The sequence below is a fragment of the Ascaphus truei genome, chromosome 5, assembly GCF_040206685.1.
Source record: "Ascaphus truei isolate aAscTru1 chromosome 5, aAscTru1.hap1, whole genome shotgun sequence".
Lineage (NCBI taxonomy): Eukaryota > Metazoa > Chordata > Amphibia > Anura > Ascaphidae > Ascaphus > Ascaphus truei.
Window position 1 is genome coordinate 25,751,290 of NC_134487.1, and position 27,032 is coordinate 25,778,321.

The following is a 27,032-nucleotide window of genomic DNA, read 5'->3' on the forward strand; positions in this document are numbered from 1 at the left end:
ATACGTGATGTGAAGTTGGAACTGGAAGCAGTAATGGAAATGTGCAGCACACATGGACAACACGTCTTGTTCTTATATGCTCTATGATGTGGCTGCACATTGTGCTGCAAGGAAGCTTTGGGAAAAACCAATGCTGAATATATATATATATATATATATATATATATATATATATATATATATATATATATATATATATATATAGTGGTCCAGTGATATGTACAGGGATGGAAAAATCCCGGGTGTCTGGTCGCCCGGGCGCCTAAAGATTTGATCCTGGAGCTGATGTTGCAACGTCAATAAAACTGGCTTCTAAAAATAGTGCCTGGCTAATACATTTTGTTTGTCCACTCCTGGATATAAACTTCTCACATGGAATTGTTGTTAACCAAATCTTGTTACAACTAGTTTCTTGCATTTCACCTACAGTAGATAATTTTTTTTTGCATGTTCTTGTATAGCGCTACTGGTTTCACATAGCGCTTTACAGAGACATTTTGCAGGCATAGGTCCCTGCCCGATGGAGCTTACAATCTATTTTTTGGTGCCTGAAGCACAGGGAGATAAAGTGACTTGTCCAGAAGGTCACAAGGAGTCAGGAATTGAACCAGGTTCCCCCTGCTTCAAATTCATTGCCAGTCAGTGTCTTTACTCACTGAGCCACTCCTTCTCCCAAATCATCAGCTAGAGAGGTATACGCCAATGTAACAAAAAGTAAGACAGCATATATTGACACTGGAGCAATTCAACCAAAACGTGTGGCCAACACGTAACATCTGCAGATATAAAAATATGTAGATAAAAAAATCCATAGAAAACTTAGTAGATCTCTACTCACTGGCCCTTCGGCATTTGCTTTATTGCTTAAAGCATCAGAAGACACAACGTTTCTGGCCCAACATGTGAGAGACTGACCAGCAGTTACCGGAAACCATTGCTGCTTAAGGGGTATTGAATCCAAAGGTTCACATACTTTTCCACACATGGATATTGAATGTTGAATCATATATGGACAAATAAATGTTGAAAAAGTATGATGTTTTTGTGTCATTTGTTTGATCAGGTTATCTTTATCTAATATTAGGACTTAGATTAAGATCTAATAACATTTTAGGTTTGAAATATGAACCTTTTCTCGCCACTGTACATGAATGCATGGGTAGGGAACCCATATAAAACGTACCCATGGGGTTTCACTTTTGAAAGTAGATTTCCAAAGATGTCCTGGATGCAGACAGAACGTAATATATATAATACAGTATATTAAAAGAAAAAATATTGCCAACTTAAGACAACAATATATCTTTCTCTTGAATCTTACTGAATACATTTGATAAATATATTTTTTTTTTCTCCTGAGACTTTCTGCTAAATGAAAAAAAAATCACTGCAATGACGCTACTGTCCCATTACGATCACACTGGTAGCACCCACTCCTGATACAGGCCAGATTCTTTTTCAGCCAGTAACATTGAGTGCGGTCTTTCTATCACAGTAAAATACTTTATGGTCTTTGCCGCGGAGCCCGTTTTGGCTTAAAACGGAGTATGATAAGTAATTTATCTCCTATAAAAAGTCAGATGAGTTGTATCATCCAGTGTTCAATATAAAAACACTACATCAATTTGTAAAACCAAACAGATTTAGGGTAGGAGGTTAGTGGACCTTTCAACTTTTTTGAATCAAGGTTCTCTTTGCCATAAAAATAGATTTAAAGGAGGCTTTTCTTTAAATTCCTATGTACCCAGTCACAGGAGACTACTCAGGTTTCACTGGAATGGCTAAGTGTTTGAATTAACTTATGGCGTTTGGACTTTCAAATGCATCCTAGACATTCACCAGAATCATGAAGACAATAGAAGGCCATATTAGGCTCAAAGACATAATGTGCCTTATTTATCTGGACAATCTATCGTTGTTAAACAAACTAAACAAATCTAGAAAAAGAAAGTCACGGCAGTATATATATATCTATTAGTCCACCTGGGTTTTAATATATAGTACATTTGGAGAAAGCTGTCCAAACACTCACACCATAATAATGTTTCTTGGTTTCTTAATCAGTACTTGTTCAATGTCTCTAGAATTCCTCAAGTCACGTTCTAGGTAATTGACAGGCTGATCTCCCAGATGATGTAACTCATAGAGAACCCTCTCGGAATATTAAGAAAGATACTAGTGAAACTGATAGCATTAGTACATACATTGCATGAGCTCTCAATTTCTCCCCATTTTTTACTTAACTCAGAACATGCCATGAAAACTGTTAATTTCTTTCAACCAGGTTTGATTGAAATAGAGCTTCAAAATTGGGTTCAGGTAACCATTCCTACGCAAAGTCAAATACTCAACAGCAAACAGACATGATAATCACAACAGATGGATCCCTATTAAGAAAAGGCAGTGAGGGGGTTATGATCAGAGAGCAAATCGGATTGAATTTCTTCACCTAAACATATCAGAGTAATGAGCTCCTAACCCTAATTACTCCCTAGACAACAGAATATCTATTGTTATTTAGAGGGAAAACAGAACTGCAATATCCTATATAAACCAAATTGGGTGTACTAGTTTGAAACCTTTTGCAGGGCAGCCCTACAATAGTGGGAGTGGGTTCTTCAGAGGAAAAGTCACATAACAGCAACATATGTTCCCGCTATTCAGAAGGAGTTTGCAGATGGTCTCTTGCATCGGAAAATGTCTCTGAACATTGTGTGACCCAATTAGCATGGAGAATGTCTATCTCCAGGGCCTCTATGCATTCTCCCTCAGACCCCTCTCACCACCTCACCCCCCTTCCTTCTCATCTATCACAGGTACTACAAAAGATAATTTCAGATAAAGTTCCATCCGTGGTACTTGTCTATCGAGAGTGGCCAACAAAGACCTTGTAGTCAACCTTTCTGAAATTAGTTTGAGGCCCATGCTACTACTGGGCTTCATCGAGGACTGTTTTCATGGAATAGAAGATTTCCTATTATCCCTTTCTAATTCCATGTGATTAATGGCTCTACTGGGGATATAAATATAGGATCTTTATCAAGACCAGAACTCTTAATCAACCCATCTCTTAGACCTCATTCTAGGGTTCATTATAATTCCATTATTCAAGGATTTAGGTCTTGAGCAGCTTCTAATGAGCTGTCCTCCCCCAATACCATGAATTGAAATTAGCACTGGACTTGTTAACCCATATGTTTTCTGAAGGTTTGGCTTCTGTCACAATCAAATCTTTCGTCTCTTTCTTAACATTGATTATTCCTCATGCAGCCAACACAAAATAATATATGAGATTACTGAAAGAAGCCTCCTTGGGAAGGCCTATCACACTCTGTTATTCTGCCACCTGGGATTTAGATTTTATCCTACAATATCTTACATTTCAACAAAAGACAATTATACAAGAGAACTGAGACATCTTGCCATCAAACTTTCCTGTATCTTAGCATTGACTTTGGCTGGTAGATGAGCAGAATTCATCCATATTCACATATCAGATCCTTGGTTGTCTCTGACACCATAAGGTTTTCATGTTATCCCTAAGGGAAGAACAATGTCTAACAACTTAACTAATTTACCAATTGAATTGTATTTGATTAGAAATACTATAGATTCATCTTTATGTGTAGTTCAACGGTTGTACACTTATTTACATCACACTAGTTCACACAGAGCAGAGATATCCCAAGTGTCAATCACGTGGTCATGGTCTTGAAGCGACCCCCCATTAAGCAATTCCCTCCCGAAGGCCCGCCTGCTGTTGCTGGGTGGTAATCCTTCCCGAGAACAATGGAGGTTTGTACTGTAGATCCTGATTCCTGTATACTCTATTCTTGGCTCTATACAAACAAGTCAATGTAGTGCAGTTTTGATACCAGCAATAAATGACTTCTGGCGCCTTAGAATTAATTAAAAGTCCAGATAACAAGGATAGACAAATATGGATCAAACCATGAAATAGAGTCCAGTCTTGTATATCCGGATAAGCCTCAGATGACCACAAGATGATCCTCAGGACATGTGAATATGCTGTAATGCCATCTATTCAGTGAATGCCCTAATAAAGCCCGTTCTAGTTTTACACCTGACTGGATCTGTATCAATAGCAGAGTGTATGAGATATGTGCTTCAAGGGGGGGACTGCCTCCATTCTATATGGAGCCCACTGAAGCTGGAGGCCCTGTACCAATGATGAAGAACCCAGATGATACAAAAAGCCTGTCCTGATCTCCATACCACCGCAGGTCAGCTCAGCTCTCTTGACCCTAGCAGGTACTTGCACCACACCCTAGGTAGCAGAAGCTGCGTATCTCCCACGGGGGGAGGGGGGAGGGTACGGGGGGACAACGACGACGAGTATAGCTGTGACTTTGGGTTTAATAATAGCACCCTCACATCACAACACCAACACCAACACCAGTCACTTGAGCATTAGCGTTTTCTCACTATTCTCTTTTTCGTAGAGGTTTGATAGCCATATCAGTCCTGGAGAATTGGGGTTTTGCTCCAGGTCATGGTGTTTTATAACAGATCAGCATGACCGTTTTTCAAGATCTCTGAAGAGGTTTAAAAAATGGTGTACATCTGAAGAACTGCAGTAAGGAGAACTGGTACAGTCGTCCGTTCAGAGGTACCGCGAGCAAACAATACTGCGAAAAGTTAGAAACTATGAGAAACTGAGAAATATGCCAAACTCAATTTAACTGAATGAAAGATGAAGAAATAATTTGGAGGCAGAAGTTAAAAAAACAGTCATGACAGTCTACAGTACATTCAACAAATACAAAAACATGTCATTGTAAATTGATGCACGCCTTTTTTAAGGCTTATAGAGGAAGATTATTCAGGCAAACATATCAAAGCAAATTCACTATGATTTATAGAAAAATAATGGAGATCTTCTCTAGTGGGACATGGAAATACAAAAATGTAATCATTTTTTTACAGCAATGTGTCTGGGATTCCTTTTGTGTAATATGGGGAATTAAACAGTGTGAAAAAGATACGAAAACAACAAAAATAGACCCCGGTGTATTAAAATGTCAACAATGATGAATAATTGTGTTCCGGGTCTTTTCAGCATTGTACATGTTAAAAACGAAGCAATTATTTATTTCCTCATTTATCTCCTACCGAGAACCCAATGGGACACAGTATTCCTAATGCTTTCCTTGTGTCACAGACCGAGAGCAGTAAGAATCATGTCATTACAGACCTTTGTTTATGGTGTGTAACAGACACTATCTAGCTACATTAATTAATATTGAAACCTATTTCAGGCTCTAGCCATATTTATACTAAAATAGCATTTTCTTCTATAAAAATGACACTGTCCTCAATTGGACCTGGAGTATTTGATGATATAAAACTTGGTATATTGCATTGTGAAGGTAAATGAGGGTGTTATACTTTGAAGTGGGGAATCCGGCCAACGAGGTATGTGTCAGGGCAAATTTAGACAACAATTATTCAATATACAGCTCAAACCCGTTATAGCGTGATCCGCTATAACGCGGATCCGCATATAACGCGGTTTCAGCATGGACCCCCGAAATGATTTTTTTTTTAATAATAATAATATATATATTTTTTTTTTACAGCACACAGCCCACAGCACACAGCACACAGCACACAGCACAAAGCACACAGACACTGACAGTCACACAGCCAGCACACAGACACAGGTAGGCACACAGCACCCCCACCCCCCCCCACCTACCTCTGGTGGTGCTGCTGCTGGGGCATCGTGTGGGGCTGCTGTGGGGTCATGTGCTGCTGCTGGGGGGATCATGTGGGACTGCTGGGGGGATCATGTGCTGCTGCTGGGGGGATCATTAGGGGCTGCTGGGGGGATCGTGTGCTGCTTCTGGGGGGATCGTGTGCTGCTGCTGGGGGGTCATGTGCTGCTGCTGGGGGGATCGTGTGCTGCTGCTGGGGGGATCGTGTGCTGCTGCTGGGGGGATCGTGTGCTGCTGTTGGGGGGATCATGTGGGGCTGCTGGGGGGATCGTGTGGGGCTGCTGGGGGGATCATTAGGGGCTGCTGGGGGGATCGTGTGCTGCTGCTGGGGGGATCGTGTGGGGCTGCTGGGGGGATCGTGTGCTGCTGCTGGGGGGGATCGTGTGGGGCTGCTGGGGGGATCGTGTGGGGCTGCTGGGGGGATCGTGTGCTGCTGCTGGGGGGATCGTGTGGGGCTGCTGGGGGGATCGTGTGCTGCTGCTGGGGGGATCGTGTGTGGCTGCTGGGGGGATCGTGTGGGGCTGCTGGGGGGATCATGTGCTGCTGCTGGGGGGATCGTGTGGGGCTGCTGGAGGGATCGTGTGGGGCTGCTGGGGGGATCGTGTGCTGCTGCTGGGGGGATCGTGTGCTGCTGCTGGGGGGATCGTGTGCTGCTGCTGGGGGGATCGTGTGCTGCTGTTGGGGGGATCGTGTGGGGCTGCTGGGGGGATCGTGTGCTGCTGCTGGGGGGATCGTTAGGGGCTGCTGGGGGGATCGTGTGCTGCTGCTGGGGGGATCGTGTGGGGCTGCTGGGGGGATCGTGTGGGGCTGCTGGGGGGATAGTGTGCTGCTGCTGGGGGGATCGTGTGGGGCTGCTGGGGGGATCGTGTGCTGCTGCTGGGGGGATCGTGTGGGGCTGCTGGGGGGATCGTGTGGGGCTGCTGGGGGGATCGTGTGCTGCTGCTGGGGGGATCGTGTGGGGCTGCTGGAGGGATCGTGTGGGGCTGCTGGGGGGATCGTGTGCTGCTGCTGGGGGGGTCGTGTGGGGCTGCTGGGGGAAGTGCGGTGGCTGCTAAGGAAGTGCGGTGGCTGCTGGGAGATCATGTGGGGCTGCCGGCGCCTCACTCCGCCTCCTCCCCCCTCCTCCCTCCTCCCGATCGGGTGCGCGGCGGCCATTTTAAAAAAAATTCGCGCGACCCCGGTTATAGCGCGGTCGGATCGGGTGGCCCCCGAGGAAGCTGCCTTCTTCTGGCTGGAGAAGAGTTCAACTCCATTCAAAGAAATGGGAATAAAAATTCTCTCCAGCACGGACCGCTTCAGATCATATCGAATAGAGACCCTACTATAAATGAATTGTTATTGGAAATAGAAATCAGAGAGTTAGTGGGGTTACCCGTTAACCCCATGAATCCAACAAAATGCTTCTGCAAGTGTATAAGCTTTTAGAAAATTAGAATAAACAGGTTATCTCATTGATCCAGATCTGGAAATAAGGCCCAGTCAGTCCGTGTTCTAAAATGAGGGCGAGGAATTGGAAGCTTCCATGAATCTAATTTTAAAACTATTGGATGGATCCATTTGTACCTTGGTGAAGAAAGAAGCTAACTGCTTACAAACGTAGGGTTAAAGATATGTGGCAAACAGATGTAGCAGATGTTGCCACTCTTGTCATAGCATGATATTGCGTGACAGCTGGCACGGTATTTATCGTATACCCCGTCTCCGATCAAACAAACTGAACCAGGCGATAATGTCTGCGGCATCTGTCGGTATTCTGTGACAACATCCAAGACGTCTGGCTAGGTGGTGTACAACAAGAGGCAACGTCCAAATTTACTGAGCAATGCTAAGTCATAAAGAACTCCACCTAGTCAAATAGGGAAAAGCTGGTGAATATTTGTTTGTCCAGCTAAACTTTGAATAAATGTGGTAGCAGCCTTAAAAGATCAAACAGTCGGTTAAGTAGGTTTTGGGTTGACTTGTGCAGTTCTTTTTGGGTCTTAATCTATATTGTCCAAAGTGGCCGCTCGTGATGTTTTTTTGGCCAAAAATCCCTGTTGAAGCAAATCAGGAAACGGTCTGAACAGCCACTTTAGCATATATAGAATTACCCCTTCTACCCGAAGTCTTTGCTACAAATTGCTTCCTAAAATAAATATATTTTTCTTTCAATAAATAGAGGAATACGTGTGTGCCAAGAATATAGTGATACTGTGAATCATCCACCCTGGTACAATTACACTTTGACCACAGAATATGCCCAGTACTACTGCAAGCAATAATGTAAGGAAAATAAAATATGTAACTTATTAAAACATATCAAAGTATCATGTATGTCACCAGTTATGGGATTCTAAGTCTTTTATATTAAGAGCCCTATATAATACTGTGCAGCTTTATAGAGTCGTCCTGATCACTCAAAAAAGGTCTTCAAATCAATTCTCAAAGAGGAAAAACAGCAAAAATAGAAAGATCTTGTCACGAAAGGCACACCTGTGAGCATGTGACTTGTATATGTGAAGTGTTAATACACACAGCTATCTAGCTTACCCAGTCTTTACCTGTGCAAGGTCCCTCAAATGAATAATACCTCCCCTCAATCCGTCCCAATATATATTTTTACTTCGCTTCCGCCACCAAAGAATGACCACATATTAATTTGCAGAGTCTTTGGTCCCTGTTTACTAAAGAAAATATGCACTTAACACACAAATATCTGTTGTAGCAAAATGTATCAGAAAATGTAAATCACCCTACACAGCGTGCAAAGTCCAATCAGAGTCCAAAGATTTACATATTACATTTTATATTTAATATACAAAAATAGTACATTGCTTATATTACAGGAAAAAAAATATTACAAGAACATACAGTATAAAATGCACACAGTTTCTTAAAATAATAAGGATCAAATAAACAGAAACCCCTAATATGTTAACACATGACAGTACAGGCTTGCTCCAAAGAGGTCATTGGAGATTGCAATATGAGAATTCACATACAGGCATACCCCGGTTTAAGGACACTCACTTTAAGTACACTCGCGAGTAAGTACATCTAGCTCAATGGGCAAACAGCAGCTCACGCATGCGCCTGTCTGCACGTCCTGAACAGCAATACCGGCTCCCTACCTGTACCGAAGCTGTGCGCAAGCGGGGAGACTATAGAGCCTGTTACAAATGCGTTATTTACATCAGTTATGCACGTATATGACGATTGCAGTACAGTACATGCATCCATAAGTGGGGAAAAGGTAGTGCTTCACTTTAAGTACTTTTTCGCTTTACATACATGCTCCGGTCCCATTGCGTATGTTAATGCGGGGTATGCCTGTATCTTGTTGACATCAAACACTCCTCTTGTTGAATTCTAATTTCATATCTCAAATGCATGGTTTATATTCTAAACTTCCTGCATTGAAAACAACGTAAGCCAACCTTTCTGGGCTTATCCCTAACCCCCTCTCTCATCAATCTTTTCATGACATTTTTATTACTTACAGTAAGGAAAAAAATACCTTTAAACTTAATTTCTATAATAATTAGACAAATGCCATCTTCACTGTTGCGCCAAGAGATTACAACATAAACCACCCCGTCATTCTTGGCCTCTTGGTATCATTTGATTCATTTAATCACAACGAATATTGACCTGCCTTTCCCCATGGTAATCTCTTAGCATACAATGCTTCCACTGCAGCCAGGGATTCTGGGTACTGACATGCAAATGAGCATACTCACACGTTGAGTTTTAATGTGCTCACTTGCATGCAAAAACCCAGAATCTAAACGTGTGCAGATTACACGGTGATTGAGATTTTAGAGACTGGAACAGACATGTGGACGCCCGAGTGTATCCTTTCCGTACCTGTATAACAAAGAGCGTTTAATACTTTATAGCCTACCTTACCTCCGTCACAGCGAGTCTGTCACCCAACCCTGGAAAAAAGCAGCCACCTAGAGAACTGATCTGAAAGGCAGGGCCAGGTTTGCATTTCCAGACAGCACATTCATGTGTAGTCTGTGTTTAACTGGTGATTACATAAGAAAAAGCAGAGTACTTTATTATACAGCCGCATAGTTGCAGTGCTCTTTACAGTAAATTCAATTAACTGCATGGGTGCTCTTGCATTACTGAATGCTCTGTGCAGCACAGTCATTTGTAAAGAAACTGCTTACAGATATTTCTTCTTAAATTATATATTTTTTGCTTTATGATCTGGGGAGGGGGATGGGGGGGGGCTTTGTCTCTTTATATTTTCTAATACAGTTAGATTATGGAACAAAATATCAGATATATTTGATGATACACTATCTTTTCAAATAGAAGACTATTTAACAGACACAGAAAAATAGCAGATGTAGGGTAAAAATAATAATAATATATATATATATACATTAGCCTCTCTTGCATTCCCAGTAAAATCAACCCCACACTGATGAGACCCATCAAGGTCGAAACAGCTGTCTGTGGGTGGTTTTCTGGGTATGCACCTTAACCCTGGCTGTGCTCAAAGCTGTGACCATGCAGCAAGCTTAAGCCTATAGGGAACCATGTTAAAAATGGTTATTGAGGCAAAAAGTGAAACTGTGTGCTCATTTGCATGTCATTTCCCAGAATCCCTTGCTGCAGTGGTAGTGCTGTATGCTGGGTGATAATGGGGAAAGGCGGGGTTGCAGACCTGCCTAAGACATGCAGATGAGCATACAGCTATATTTGCATATATATATATATATATATATATAGCAAATGGAAATATTACTGTATGCTCATTTGCTTAACTATATATACATATATATATATATATATATCACCCTGCTAAAATATTCCCTTTGCCCTGCATGTCAGCCCTGGTATTCGAGTCAGTTCCCCTATATTGTTACTAAAATGTTGCGCTTCCAGGCACATGTGTGGCCCAGGGTTGTCACCTCTCAGGGTTTCACCCGGAGACTCCGGGTTTCGGGCACTTACCTCCGGGATACGGGTTTATCCTGTCAATCTCCAGGTGGCGGCTCGGTTAGGAGTGCTGCGGCGGCGTGTCTGGCATTCTCCGGTATTCTCCTGCAATTCCCCCTCCAACTGCAGTGAACATGGCTGACGCCGCGTTGCCATGACAACGGGACGCTACATGACAGCCATGTTCACGGCAGTTGAAGGGGGATTTGCAGCAGGAGGTCGGGAGGTGCCGCCGCACCAAATAACATTTTCTCCGGGTTGGCCTTCAGTAGAAGGTGGCAACCCTGGTTTGGCCTGGTGATGCCTGAAAAGTGCTGGAAGGTCACATGTCAGGATGGGTGATATGTAACCATCTTTAATCTGCCCCGTTACTGGGTGCAAGATAAATGCCACTCCCTAGATATAAAAGGTGGGGACCCACCCTTTTAATTCAGACCTCACTTAACATTAAAAAGGATCCTGTAAGATTCAGTAGGATTCCAGGAGATCTCCAGGCTCTCCCAGCCTGTAAGTGGAATTATTATTTGTCGGGTAATACAGCTACATGTTTCTTCTGTATTTAATTATATAAGTAACTTTTTTACCCACCATAACTTATACAAGGTGTGGTTGAAACCTATTCCAACTTCCCATTGCAAAGCCAGTATAACCAGCCTCACACTGAAGAGACGCAAAAGGTCGAAATAGCTGTCTGTGAGTAGGTTTACTGGCTCTGCACTTCTGTAACCCAGGCTGTGCTTAAAAGCGGTGTAATGTGCTCATTTGCATGTCATTTCCCAGAATCCCTGGCTGCAGTGGAAGCACTGTATGCTAGGCGATAATGGTGAAAAGCAGAGTTGCAGACCTGTGTGAGACCTGTGAATGTGCTCACAAGTGATATTTTCATTTGCTGTATTTCATTATGGCACCATTTTCACTTCAAAAAATATAATTTGATCAAATAAAAAAAAATGACCACACAGCATTTAAGAGAAGTAGGTGTTTTTTTTTCCGGACAATGAATAGGTGGCTGGGTAGAACTGTCTCTGCCAATGAATGCCAAAAACAAATGTCCTAAAAGCAGTGCGGTCATTTTAATAAATTGCAATTGTGCTGCTGTTATAAAACTGCTGTTCTGACTTTGCAAGAGGACATGAAAACAAACGACAAAACATCTTCCATGTGGCAGCTGTTCAGCGTGGAACAGTGAAAAGGAAAAAGAATAATACTCTTATCCAATAATACCAAAGTAAGCCAGGAGATTCGACGATTTAGACAACGTCACACTGAGATGGAGTGACAAAGCCAGGATTAGAGACTTAGAAGCTTAATGATTTTAGGTCTCAAACACACACACACATATATATATATATATATATATATATATATATATATATATATATATATGTAGCCATGGTTGGTTTCTGGCTACCATTCTGCCCTCACTGGTATGCAAGGCCTGGTGCAGACAGTGCCAGTACCAATCATGGGTTTTCCCCAGACCGGCATTCCCTTGAGTGTCAGGGGAGGAGGTGGGATTAGGCCTGAGTGTCCCGGGTTCAGACCTAGTACCTTACCCCTACTGTACGTAAGGGAGTTGCAACTCAAAATTCACTAGTGTGTTTCTACCGTGAGAGAGACAAGGTATCACAACGGACTGCCTGCACTGGCAGGTCCTGGGCCTCTTCCCGAAGGGGAGGAGTGAGTGATTACCTATTCCCCATGTCCTGCTAGAGGGCTGGGGAAGAACTAGGACTGCTGTGGGGGCCCTTGACCCATAGTGCAGGTCCAGGGACAATCTTGATCCAGAGACCAGAACAGAGACTGTGTTAGGCAGAGGACTGCTGTGTTGCTTTGAAGTGTACAGGAATAAAACCAGTTCCAGTTGAATATATCTCCAGCCTAGTGTGTGATCTTACTGGCGGGAGAGGTAACCGTTTATACCGTAGGAGATCGCCTCCATACATCTGGAGCTTACGGCAGATGGAGGCTCTGTGTACCATGGAGTCAATGTCGGGTATATACCCCAGAAGTCTGTCCTGAAGTCCCCACAACCATCACCGGACACCTCAGCATTCTGTGAGCCAACAGGTAGCATGCCCCATACACCTGGTAACAGGGGAATCTCCCAAGGGGTGGGGGAAACACTGTTACATATATATATATATATAACTTTTATCTGACAAAGATCACTGCTACAAGACCAGTAAACAGCCTTCTGGCCTAATGGAGATATCTGCAGAAGCTATTGTTACCGGAATAGGACATCTGATGATGAACCAAGTCACCGCTGGTGTTTGGCCACCGAGGGACCATTTGTCACAGCCGCTCCTCCACTGGACACTCAGCCGCCGGCCGCTTCGCCAGTAAGATAAGTTAACATAAGGGGTTTTAGTGGTTAGGGTAGGAGGCTAAGGATAGGGGTTTTAGGGTAACGGGTTATGTTTTTAGGGTAGGGAATTGGGGTAAGGGGTTAAGGTTCTTAGGGAAGGGGATTAGGGTGAGTTTAGGGTAAGGGGTTTCAGTTTAGGGTAAGGAGTTTTAGGGTATAAAGCTTTTAGGGTAGGGGGTTGAAATGTTTAGGGTAGGGGGTAGTGTTAGTATTAAGGACTTAGATAAGGATTTTTAGGGTACGGAGTAAGGTATGGGGCTTTCCTTGGCCGGGCGGCGACTTGTTTGCAGCAAAATAGCCATGACCAAATGTCCCAGACTGATTGCTACAGCTTGTGTCCATTTACAACTAGAAATAGCCAAACTTTTGTGCATATTCACAGCCTTTGTGGATTTTGGGTGTCTACAGTCACGAAAATGTTCTCCAAAAGATGATGAGGGACAATATCTCACTGAGGGATCATGTGTTTACCCACACTTTGGAGACCCTGGGGATTTCTGTGTGATAGTGCCCTGATTGGCACTACAATGGTTGAATGGAAAATGTATGCTAAATTTGGCGACTGCTGCAAAACTTTCCGTGGATTTCAGTCATTCTGCAAATGGGCTCAACTGGGTCCCAAGTGGAACTGCACCTTCATAGCCTGCAAGCTTCCCAAACATGAGAGTGAAGTCGTCACACGAAGTGGTCTGTTTTGTGCTTTTTTTTTTTTTTAAGCTCGATTTTTCCAATTGCAGCTCCGGTTTCCATGGCAACCACTGGTACCTTCACTTGTAGCAATGGTCTCCCGCCATTTTAACTTCCCTGCGAGCCAAATATTCAGCAATGACATCTTCAGAACTACTACAATTATAGAATTGAAATGAAGTAACTGCAGAAATGAGAATGATGGTATTTAATGGCAGAGATTTCAGTTAATTGCAAACACAGTGTATCTTCCTCTGTTATTAATACTTACTCAAGTAACACCTGTCAACTCTCCCTGATTTTCTGTAAGGCAGCGTCCATAGAGGGGGGAGCCGCGCTCCTCCGCACTGACGCAGAGGCTCGTCTGCGCAATCAGGAGCGATTGCATGAACTAGCAGATGAGCCAGCGTGCGTGATCGGGAGGCGGGGGAGGCGGGGCACTGACATCACTGGGCCAATAGCCTGCGAAGCGCCGGCGCCGACGTCACGGCGTCGTGATGTTGACACTGCTTTGCTCTGATTGGAGGTTTTCAGCCGACAGCGCGCTCAGAAACAGGTTCTGCTGTCGGCTGAAAATCCCTGCGCCTCAGCACGCCTGCGGACGCTCGCGGGAGCCCCCTCTCAAGACATCCTCATTGAGTATGACGGGGCTCATCACGGAGCGTCCACGCGGCTCAGCGCTGACTGTCCTTCTATGGACTCAGCCTAAGTCTAACTGATTTGCAGTCCCAGTCAGTTTTTAGCACTAGCAATCTCATATATTTCAATGGAGTTTTACTGATAAAAATCAGCACTTTTCCATTCAAATGCCATTTTGTACTGAAGAATCATTGATTTGGTGGCTAAAGGTTATCTCTGTCACTGTTACATTTGCCTGCTGCACTCTTCGAAGGAAAGCCAATTGCTCTTTCATCAATACCTAAACCCTCAATGAATTATTTACATCGCAAACGCAACGATTAGCCCCTTCAGGTCTGCCATATGCTGCTGGCATGGAAGGTGTTAAAGATGAGCTCACACAATAATTGCCCCAAAGGCACAAAACAGCATGTCCATGAAACCAGATCTTATGTAACTAAGGTGATTTTTAAAACTGAATATGCCACTGCCTTGATCCTGCTGTTTCTCTGCTGCTGACTTCCAATAATAGCCCGCACTAATAGTATGTTATTGTTAGCAGAGTCAATGAAGTTAAGATGCTAAGATGCAGTGAACACAGCATCACAATGCGCTGTCTGCTTACAGTATGCTGCCATTATGTCATGCCCCTGTGCGAGGAACTTATTTTGATTGGCCAACCAAGTCAATGGCCCTAGTAAGTAATGATTTCTATTTTTACCACATATTTGGCAGAGAGATGCCACTGCCTGCAGCTGCAAACTGTTCCCACGAAACCATTATTATTTGTACTTTCATTAGTGCACAGGGCATTACACAAATAGTGGGATTAAACTGCATAAAGGATGAGGAATCAGAGAGGGGGAAAGCTATAGGACACAAGAAAGGCGAATTATTGTTCTTGCTACACAATATGTACAAAGCGCGAGTCGTAATACACTCCATTTAATGTGCACCTGTTCTAGCTGGAAATGCTACATTTACAATCATATAATAATAATAATCATATCAGGGTCTGCAACCCTGCCTTTCCCCGTTATCTCATTCCCTAATTTGTCCATATCAATATCTATTTATTATCTCTTTCCCCTATTTATCAATACACAAAAAAAAAAGCTTTCAGAACTTGCACTCACCAATCTTGTCATTTGTCTCCCTTGGTGCTCGTGTCCCGCACCCTCTCCGCAGGGTACAAAAAAAAAATCTATTAGCCCAGGACCCAAAATAACTTATCCTAGATTCCCCCAAAATTTGTTGACTCCTCAAACGTTTTTTCAAAAAAGCTTCCTATTTAATTCTAATACGTCGCTGGTTCTGACATCACAGTTTAAGACCAAACAGCAGCAGGCACGATAAAAGAGTTCCGGATGAGACTCATAGTAGCTACAGATGTAGCAAAGCTTAGTGTCCTCGCAGCCGCTGCCATGCGTGGTCCCGGCACCGAATGATTAACACTGCAGGGGTACCCAATAAAAAGCATGGACCCCCGCAGCTTTATCACGGCAGGCATCGTTCCTGGCGCCGTTGGGTCGTTTGCATGTTCGTGCACCCCACAACTGAAACAGTCTACCGGAGACTCTCACTGCCGCCACCAGTCTAAGTTCTTTCAGAATTAAAGCGCTCACATTTAGTCTGGTCTGTAACTGTTACACATGCCTATAATCATATATTATCTTTAACTGTGCTGTGCATGCAATGTCTTGTATAGAAGTAGCGGATCAGTGAGTAAGGACACTGACTGGCACTGAGTTTGAAGCAGGGGAACCTGGTTCAGTTCCCGGTGTCAGCTCCTTGTGACCTTGGGCAAGTCACTTTGTCTCCCTGTGCCTCAGGCACAAAAAAATAAAAACATAGATTGTAAGCTCCACAGGGCAGGGATTGTGTCTGCAAAATGTCTCTGTAAAGCACTACGTAAAACTAGCAAGTGCTATACAAGAACAAACAATTATTAATATACTAATGTAGCAAGTTTTTGGGGGATTCTGGGATGTTATTTTGAATGCTGGTCTACCAGATTTTTTCCACAGCTACACGCCAGCATGCACTTTCCCTCACAAATTGTATCCATTTACAGTTACCTAGTAGATGAGGATTGAAAAATGACATGTCCATCGAGTTTAACCTACTGTGTGTTAAATATTTGATTGCATATCACAGAAAATGAGAGAGAGAGATACCGAAAGAGAGCGACTTTAGTGTTAAAATGTGACATTTTATTTGGGAATCCATGAAATGTTTTTAAAACTGAAATTCTCAGTGACACTGTATCCATTAAAGGATATTTATTACGGGCACAGCTGCAGTCTTCAAACAATATAACACATTGCAATATATTGTACCTGTAGGCCCCTGAAAGGGATGATTAACAATTTATTGACAGTTGCGAAGAGACAAGTCCCATAGATTTGTAAGTATATGAGTCCGTGTCACTTCTGCTACGCTGATAGAATAGCACCATACAGTATGAATGTACTGGTAAAGGAACCTACACATACAGTATGGCTGCGGAGATTGATTTTGTTCGCCTTTAATGTTTTTCTCCATATCATATTATATCTCTTCAGGAGATACGAGGGAATAAAATGAGATCCAGCTGAGATTTTCCAAGAGGTGATTTCAGAATGTTAAATGAATGCTGCAGCCCTGAGAGCCATAACGGCCCATGTGTGGAACGGAGTCATTTCTTCCCATGAGGGGAAGCTGGTACTGACAAAGCATGCACACTGCATGACATCCCTGTCTCTCAGCAGCGTACAATACTTTTCTACCACTGCCTGTGTCTAATGAAACAGGTTTGGTGATAAAGTGTGTTTTATTTACGTTGCTAGATGAGTTTACGGTCAGTCAGACTTTGTGACTTTTTTAAAAAAAATCATAAAATGGGAAATAAAAAACTAGACGTAGAATTTGACACATACCATTGTACAGCAAATAAAATATCACTTGTGAGCACATTCACATGTCTTAGACAAGTCTGCAACCCCGCCTTTCCCCTTTATCTCTTAGCATACAGTGCTTCCACTGCAGCAAGGGATTCTGGGAAATGACATGATAATGAGCACACAGTGCACACCATTATTACGTGTCCAAAAACTCACATCTTATGCAGGGCAAAGTTTACAAGTGACACACGACATGGTTGGGTAAAAGCTGGCTATGAAATTCCGTGTGATGTGGTTATATTATGTGCAAGTGATCCATACTCGTTATTTACATGCTGTTGCATAAATTGTGAGATTGCACGTAATGCCACAGAGAGTGAGAGTCTCTCTCTCTCTCTCTCTCTCTCTCTCTCTCTCTCTCTCTATCTATCTATCTATGTGATATGCAATCAAATATTTAACATAGGTTGCATTTGGCCGGAATAGGACCTTTGGTAGCGGTCATTTTGCTGTGACCAAATGGCGGGCGCCACTTTGCCGCACACGGAGCCTCCACCGCAGACAATTTGCTGCTGAAACCTCCGCCGCCGGCCGCTTCGAAGGTAATTTATTGGTTAGGGTAGAGGGTTCATTTTAGAGTTTTAGCAGTTGGGTAGGGGGTTAATTTAGGGGTTTGATCGGTTAGGGTAGGGTTCTTGGGGTTAGGGCTTAGGGTAGGGTTCTTTAGGGTTAGGGCTTAGGGTAGGGTGTTTTAGGATAAGGGCTTAGGGTAGAGTTTTTTAGGATAAGGGCTTAGGTTAGGGGGTTTTAGGATAAGGGCTTAGGGTAGGGGGTTTTAGGGTAAGGGCTTAGGGTAGGGGGTTTTAGGGTAAGGGCTTACGGTTGGGTTTTTTTTAGGGTAGGGGGTTTTAGGGTAAGGGGTTTTAGTTTAGGGGGTTTATTTACCTTAGCAGACGGCGGTGAAGTGATTGCTGGTGGAAGCTGGCAGCAGAGAGAGTCGCTGCCATTTGGTCGCGGCGAAATAGCCGCGACCAAATGTCCTAGACCGTAATTTGGCTGCATAGAAAATTCTTGATGAGCACAGTGAAAACACACCACTTGTACCACTTTAAATGGCAATTTATTTTGGAACGAGTTTTGCAGGGCAATGAATAGGCCCCAGGACGCGGGATAAAAATGCCTGTTATAACCATTCATTTCACGCCAAGAAACAGCATTCACATTCCTTCGTTTATATCCACGATAAGGCCGAAGGAAACACAGTGGGGGCCATTTATCAAAAGACTCACCGCTGCAAAACTGGAGAAAACGTGTAACATGGAAACTGCACCAGATTTGTTGAAGGAATAAATGTCATAACATTCATTTGACCGAAGCTGCTCCGGTTTTTCATTGCAATGCTGCCCGCGTTCCTCACCGGGGACACTTAGATTAATGCTGTGACTGTCTGACATTTTTTTAGACTTCATATGATGTACAGTCATAGTTGTAGTTTCAAAATACAACCTGATACAAGGAAATAGGGCAGTCACGATATTGGGAATCGGGGAAAGCTGTCCGCCTCAGATGCACATCGTGTTCTCATACTGTCCTCAAATCAACTTGCCTCAGCTTACAGCGAGAGTTCTGGAAAGACACGGCTGCCGTTGCCTAAGGCCCTGTAAACAAATCTAAAACCCGTGCTATACTGCTTAGATTAAGTTACAGAGCCTGCTTCTAATGCCACTATACATAAGAAATGAACTCCTATCGGTTCTCATTGTTCCTCTACCTTACAGTATGGCGTCGGCAGGGGCGAATTCCTTATCCCCGCCTTAGATCCTAACATATTGAAAAGTTCCCCTTTCCAGTCTCTTGCAGCATAACTCATGAAAATGCTGTCACCTGTACCCCAGTAATCATCAAAGCCCGATGCAGGGTATCGAGCCTGATCTGTAGCTGCCATTCAAGCCAATCGGATACCCTGCATGGGTCTTTGATGACTCCAGGCCCAAAAAAACATTTATTTTGTCATATGAAACATGCCAATGGAGGATCGATAACATCACGATCGTCCACGTGGTTTAATGTAGAGAGCTATTTATCAAAGTCACGCAAAACACATCACCAGATGTATGAAATACAACAGGGGTTATTCCTTATGTGGTAATAGTGGTAAAGTCAATGGACATTTCCATGTGATGGTGCCCTGGTCAGTATTACCGCAGTTTAGTGACTAACTTCCAATGAATCCAAGAGAGACTAATGAGATTTTTCACTTTGATAAATCTGGTGCTGCTTTTTCCCACTAATATTTAACCAAATTTGCGGCAGAGAGATAATGATAAAGAAGGATCAAGGTGAGCAGACTTCAACACAATGAAACATCAAAATACAGAACGGTGTAATGGTTGAAGGTGGGTCCACAGTTCCTGTGACATATGTAAGAAATGTGCAAATGTGCGATATGTTCAGGTGAAGGCTATTTGCCAATATGCACGATTAGTGCACACATCGCCATTATGTATGCAAATATTGGCAAACATCATCAATACTTGCCAAGCTGCCTCCTGAAACTTGGAGACAAAGACTGCCGTCCTTTCTTAGCCGCTCCAAGGGCCAAAGCATTCACAGGGCAATGACATGCTTAGGGGCTAAGAGGCTCATTCTATATCCACCGAAGCGGGCGATCGAACCACTGTCGCCCGCATTTCCCCATTGACTTCGGCGAATATGGGGTAAGCCCTTAAATCTGACACCGTTTTTGACGCAAGTATTTGTAAATCATTTTTTAATCATGATGATGTGAGACCTGAGAGGGGTTTGATTTCCTCTTGTTACTCACTTCTGTTACTCATCCTCGATACCACAGTGATATTAACCTAACTTGTCTTCCCCGGTTATACCTCCCCGCTGTGTTTTTCCTATTGCTGTCTGAATGGTGTTAGACAGAATTAAGAGATCAAACCGTTACAATTACTGTGGTGTAGGGTTCAGTTCTGTTTAGTCTCTTTGTTACATTAGTCTCAGTTTAGAGTAATATATACTATCCAAAAGAATGTATCTGTTGGCAACCCTGCCATGTATTTTAATTCTGCAATACCCGATGAAGGACACCGAGAGCTTCCAAAGCATGCAACATATCAACTACTTGCTGGTCCACCAAGAAGCATCATTCCTACAGCACAGTACTCCCACTCCCTCCTTTGTTACTTCTGTACATGTCTCTTAATGTAATATAATAGCAGTAATGCCAGCAACCTGTGTATAAAGGAACACAATGAGATTTTGATGCCAAAAGAGAAAGAATGACTGTGGGGGTTCATTATTAAATCCTGCTGTCTGCAAATTGAAGAAACGCTAGAACAATTTGTTTTTTTTATTTTGTAAAGGAAAAGGAAAACGTGTTCATCAGTAAATGTTTTTTTGTATTCACAAATGTTCAAATGGTGCACCCTTTATTTAAAATTGCCCCCAATGTCTTTGAAAAATACTATAGCTTGTAACTGCATTCAGCACTGGAGGCACGTGGAATGTATTACAAATTTCCCATGTACTTAAGAGGGTTAGACAAACATAATATACATGCATAAGATTGTATTCTGTGCATAATTATTTATTCATTTTAATTCAATCTTCGTATGCTTATTCAAACTAAAGCATCTACTCTATTGATTATCTACTGAATCTTTTAAAAAGATTTATACGGTTGCAATCTGACTCTTGATGCCCAACCTTATATGTTTTATACCAGTATTGTTCTACTTTAAGAAATGTCTTATCACAAGTTTTTAAACTTACTACCACTTTTCCAGCCATAGGCCTCCAGCGTTAACAGCGTAGTATGCCAAGAATACTGTGTAGATAATAAGAATTGCAATAACAACCTGTGTATACAGCACTGACAAGATACAGAATGCAAAATACAGTAGTAAAACACAACGCTTGGCCAAAGATCTTACAATCTAAACGTTATTAACTGCAGTATAGTAACAGGCTAAAACTTTTCTAGATATGTGACATTTTGTTTGGCGGAAATTTGCGATTCAGGTAAAATTTGTCCATATTTTTTTTCTGCTAAAAATGTAGCAAAAATGGCAAACTTGGTCAACATTTCTCCAAGCAATAAAAGTCAACGTGCGCAGCAAATTCCGACAGGTGATATTAAGTCACACGGCCCCTTATATATCACAATTTTTGCAAAATACTGGCAAAAAAATGGAAGCCTCTTTCAGCGCATTCGCCAGCAGCGAAAACTTTGGCCAAAAATTTGCGGTCACGAAAAAAAAAAACGCAAAAATAATAATTTTGTGAACTAAATTTGAAGACATTCCCACCACCCTACAAAGTCTGCCAAAAAAAAAAGGTACAATTGTGATTTGATATCCCTCCCCCTTGCACTTGTTTCATTCTGCACAGCACTCAAAGTTCACTTACCCTCTCAACGCTTCTCCGTCTCAGGGATCCATATGGTATTTTGAACAAAAGTCTCCGGGCTCTACCCGGAGTCACAGCTGTCTGAAGCACCATCCCTGTGAGTGAGTCTACGTGATTGTGTACAGAACAGAGGTGGACTTTGCACAAAGACTAGTGCAACACTTCCTTTAAAATGACTAGCAGACTCCTCCAGATTTCTCATACAGTATATCAAATGACTGAGCTGTTTTTACTTTTGAGACCTTTACCAATCAAGATGTGGCTTGTCTGAAGGGGGGGTGGGAGGGACACGCTGCCTTAAAAGCATGTTTTAAGTAGCAAATCTCTGACTTCCTCTAGGTTCTCCCTGCATGTCTTTCTCCACAGGGCTGCTCTGCAGCAGAGGTGCAGAGAGAGAATTCTGCTTCCAGGGAGTGTGTTCCAAAAACGTCAACCTCGTTTCTTGTAGCTACAGATGGTAACCAGGTCACTTGTCTAATCAAAGCTCTATCGGACTTATTATACATCTGTCATGTGATCATCCCCCCCCCCCCTCTTCCCCTGCCCCAATGGTTTGCGGTGTACAGTGCATCACATGACCACCTTAAAAAGAATATCTGGTGTATGACCATCTGGTGCTGTGATTAATGTTAAATCCGACATCCAGCTTTGACTTCAGGACAGATCACGGAAACATTAAGTCCCGAGTAGAAGAATGCCTAGGTATAGTTGTATTTAAGAAAGACGCGAGTGACCTTGATGTTGTAAAACAAGAAAAGCTTTGTACAACAAATAACATTTTCCTCATACAATCAAGTGCCAATTTAGGTTTGCAAATGAAAAAGTAGTGGTACGTCGAGTATAATAAAAAGGTATTGGCATGTTGGCTACGCATATGTATGTATGTATATCTTTATTTATAAAGTACCATTAATGTACATAGCGTGTCACAGCAGTAACACACGTGACAATCATATAAATAACAAACAATACAAATAACACATAAAGGGAAGAATTGCTTTCAGACATAAAAGTATTGCATTAGAAGGAGTCGCTGCCCCGAAGAGCTTACAATCTAATTGGTTGGTAGGAAGAACGTACAGAGACAGTAGGAAGGTTGTTCTGGTAAGTGTGTCTGCAAGGGGCCAAGTAATTAAATAAAAAATAAAAAAAAGGTAATACTCTGAGTATGAAAATAGAACAGCAGTCGTACTCTGAGTACGTAAATAAAAATGTGTGGGACTCCGAGGATGATAATTAAAAAGTAGTGATACTCTATCACACACCCTCCCCCACCAACACCACTGTAACATTCATAGGGCAGTGTTACATAGAGCCAGAAAAAGCCTGTTTAAAAAGATAAACGTTTAAATATTTTTGAAAATATGTTTTTATTCACTGGGTCCTTGCTACAGGCAGAATGGGCGGGATTTTTAGTTTTTAAAGATACACGTAGGGGGTTATGTGCTCGCGTCTCCCTGGTGCAGACGTGAGGCACAGTCCGTGCAAAACAATTGCACCAGATCAAAGGAAACATCCCTGTTGCTTTTAATGAGATCCCTTTTCTTTGATGAATATGGCTCTGTTTTGGGGTTTTTTGCACGAGTTTTTGCCCGACTTTTGCAAACCGGGAGAGTTTAGTAAACAGGCCCCAAAGTGTTAATCAGTGACCCGTGACTTTAAAATATCACAAGGAGCTGAACAGGAAACAATTGGAAACAAAATGCATCGTAGACCTTGCTTTCCCCTACACAAATACTGGGATGCTGTGGCTATTTTCACATGGAATTCTAAATATGTCACTAGTTATTAAAGCGCGAGCGTTCGGTTTAATAAGTCCTTGGGTACCATGTATTGTATCGTGTTTCCACTGGCTTGTTTTACATAGGAAGCTGCTTTCTCTCAAGCCCCTGCAGTTCAATCCCAGTTCAACTCCGTTTTTGTCTACATTCTATTTCTGTGGAAACTATTAAGCTTTATTATATTAGATACTATACACACACACACACATATATATATATATAGTTTGTAACACTGGAATTCCCACATCGAGCAGTTAACCCCTTTGCGGGCTAACGGATCTGCCTCTGGCAGTGAAGGAGTTATGGAACACATTAGTTTGATGTGGGAAACGATCTATGTAAAACAATCGTTCCTTGTTCATAAGTGGTTCCATGTGTGTGTAGGCCCCCGAAAAGGAAAAGGCAGGAAAAAGACGTAAGCGTTTAAAAAAATATATAGCTTACAAAGCTCCTTTATGAAGACTGGGTCTCATGTTACGTTTCTGCGTTATATAGATATCTTCACCGTGCAGTTTATTCAAATTGTCTTAAGTAAATGTTCAAAAGAGCACATTTTACGTGTAACAATTTGTTTGGAGAAGGGAATAAAAGGCCCACAAGCACTGAGACATTTGTAAGACATCGACTAATGTATATCCCATGTACTTAGAGAGATATGGTCGGTGGCCGTTCACTTCTTTTCCTTTCAACAAAATGAGACTGTGAGCTCTGTAGACTGGCTGTACTTGAAAGAAGAATAGAACATACACATTTCATGTGTAAAACTCACAATCTGTTCTATACTCTCTGCTATATATATATATATACTATATATACTATATATATATATATATATATATATATATATATATATATACAGTGTTCGACAAACCTATACATTTGCTCGCCCCGGACGAGTGGATTTAACCCCCGGGCGAGTAAATATTGGCCCAAGCAGCGCACGTTTGGTACTAGGTGGCGAGTAGATTTTTTTGTGTGGTGAGTAGATTTTTTGGTTATTTGTCAACCACTGTGTATATATATATATATATATATATATATATATATATTTATATATATATATACAGGGCTCGATAAAGTATGGAAAACGCTACTCACAAGATAAGAAAGTGACTCGCCCCCCTAAAAAAATTCCTCTCTCACCCCTCCTTCTCCTCTTCTTCTCTCACCCTCTCCTTCTCCTCTTCCTGTCACCCCCTCTTCTCCTCTTCCTCTCTCATCCCCCTCCTTCTCCTCTTCCTCTCTCACCCCCTTCCTTCTCCTCTTCCTCTCTCACCCCCCTCCTTCTCCTCTTCCTCTCTCACCCCCTCCTTCTCCTCTTCCTCTCACCCCCTCCTTCTCGTCTTCTTCTCTCAACCCCTCCTTCTTCCCACCCCCTCCTTCTCCTCTCATTCCGCTCCTCTTCCTCTCTCACCCCCTCCTTCGCCTCTCACTCCCCTCCTCTTCCTCTCCACCCCTCCTTCTCTTCCTCTCTCACCTCCTCTCAATAACCTGACTTCAGTGGAGCAGAGCAGCAGAGGAGGAAGAAGGTGGACGACAGCAGAGGCAGAGCACTGAGGACCATGTTAGTGGAGATGGGCTGAATAGGAGGATGGACGGGGAAGAGCATGTCCCAGCGGTCCGAGTCAGACTTTTTACTGACTTCCAGTGTCTTCCGCTGCTGCAGCGCAGCTCCTCCCCGGCCATTCTCCTGCTCCACTCACATAGTCCCCCGGTCCTCTTCTCCCACCGCCCACTGTCTAGCTCCTCTACTGCCTTGCTCCACTCATATGGTCCTCAGTCCTCCTCTTCTGCCACCGTCCACCCTACTCGCCAGCTGGTAATATCAACTTGTCACAGGCGAGCGGGCGAGCTTATTTGTCGAGCCCTGTATATATATATATATATATATATATATATATATATATATATATATATATGATGAGAGAGAAAAGAAGGCCCTAAATAAAGCACTCTAGTATGTGTATAAGTACAAATCACATAAGGTTTATTAATGTATTGTCACAGAACAAAAATGGTTAAAACAAAGCACAGAAATGGTTAAAATACAGCATGGATCCCCTGTTCATTACAGAGCTAAACATATCCTCCAAAAAGATGCCCAAAATACACTCAGATAGTATTCTGAAACACCTGACAAGATAAACCTGGTGTGACACCCAACAGACTAAGTAGTCACAGCTAGAGCTATGTGATCATCAGCAAAAGGTCAAATATGCCTACTATCCCCTGCAGTATAGGGTTTGTCTGAAGCGACAAAGAGTAGCAAGTAAGTGACAGCAGAGATACACAAAATACAGCCTGCAAAGCACATGTAAGCCTATAGCTGAAAAGAGTGATACATCACCTATGGTCAGGTACAGTGTGGTCGGTACATGAAGGTACAAGGAGGGATGTTAGAGCATGGTAATGTGACCCAGAGAGGGGACAAACCAGGGGATCCTGCCTGCTAGACCTGCTCCTACGCGTTTCGGCACACAGCCTTCTACTCCCAGTAGAAGGTCTCAAAGATTATTATATCTACTATTGAAGGATACTTACCAGTGCAAGAAAAAAGATAAAGTGCTACAGCGCTAATGCTAAACAATAAATATTGTGCTATTACATTAAAGCTGCAGTTCAGTCTTTTTATTTTTATTTTTTTACTTCAATAGTTTCATGTGAGCAATCTCTAATTACCTAAAGAACTGCATAGCTGCCGGTCAATTCGTTCTCCGTCTATTGATCGGCAAAGTTAGGTGACATCTTTAAATATGGGGAATGTAAATCGTTGCTATAGGAACAAGCATGCTTGTTAAAATAGAATACAAGAAAATTGGTCTTTCAAAGTTGTTTTATTAAAACAGAAAATTCTAAAAGTATTTTTTCTTACTACAGAACTGATTTATTAAAAAAAACCAACACATGCAGGATATTGCCTGAACTGCAGCTTTAATAGCGAATACCTAAAAATAGGAAAGGCTGCCTGGACTCAGTGATTTAAACAAAACACCTGGACCCCTGAGGAAGTGAGTTTACTCTCATGAAATGCGTAGGGTGGTGTTTGGAGACACAGTGTGGCATTAGGAGCAACTGTTTGGAGGTCTAGTATCCCTTATTCGGTCGCAAGAGGACTGCCAGTACCGGAGACTACCAGCGTACACTTCCGGTTATGCGCGCACTCTCTCTGAGACTGTTGTCGGCATACGGAGCGGTCCCACGTGGCCACGGACCATAGGAGGGGAAACCAGCACAGGCAGTGTTAGCCCTTATGGATCGAGTGAATCGGCGGCGCATGCAGGAGCTAAACCGGCCAGCGTTTGAAGCAGCACTTGTTCCCAAGCGGGACCCTTTTTCTGTGGATGCTTGTCCACCAACGCTGTTTTGCCTTTTGGCTCTTGTATGAGACTACAAACAAGATGCTATAAGGACCTCTGTCATCAACAGGACTGGACTTTTTCCTAAGTGGTCAGGTCTCTTTCTTATTTGGACTTTTTTGTTCACCAGGCGCCGTTTTTTTCTGTTTACTATTGAAGGATACTCAATTATTACTATCACCAGTTTTCTTCTTTGACATAGTGTATCCTATTCCCTAGAGCCCCAGTTCTCCCTATCCCAGGGAAAC

General features: G+C 42.7%; 1 protein-coding gene across 4 annotated transcripts in view; it reads right to left on the reverse strand.

Annotated features, from left to right (window-relative positions):
- Window positions 1-27,032, reverse strand: part of FRMD4A (FERM domain containing 4A) — a 523,694-nt gene that overhangs the window by 342,203 nt on the left and 154,459 nt on the right. Inside the window, exon 1 of one of the 4 annotated variants that reach the window (XM_075599523.1) lies at window positions 21,648-22,112. The exons of 2 other annotated variants lie outside the window; for them this stretch is intronic. In XM_075599523.1, coding sequence (XP_075455638.1) covers window positions 21,648-21,740 — 93 coding nt within the window. In that variant the 5' untranslated portion in view covers window positions 21,741-22,112. Of the gene's footprint in view, window positions 1-21,647; window positions 22,113-27,032 lie in introns of those variants that run through there. One more of the 4 variants, XM_075599521.1, reaches the window with a different exon arrangement.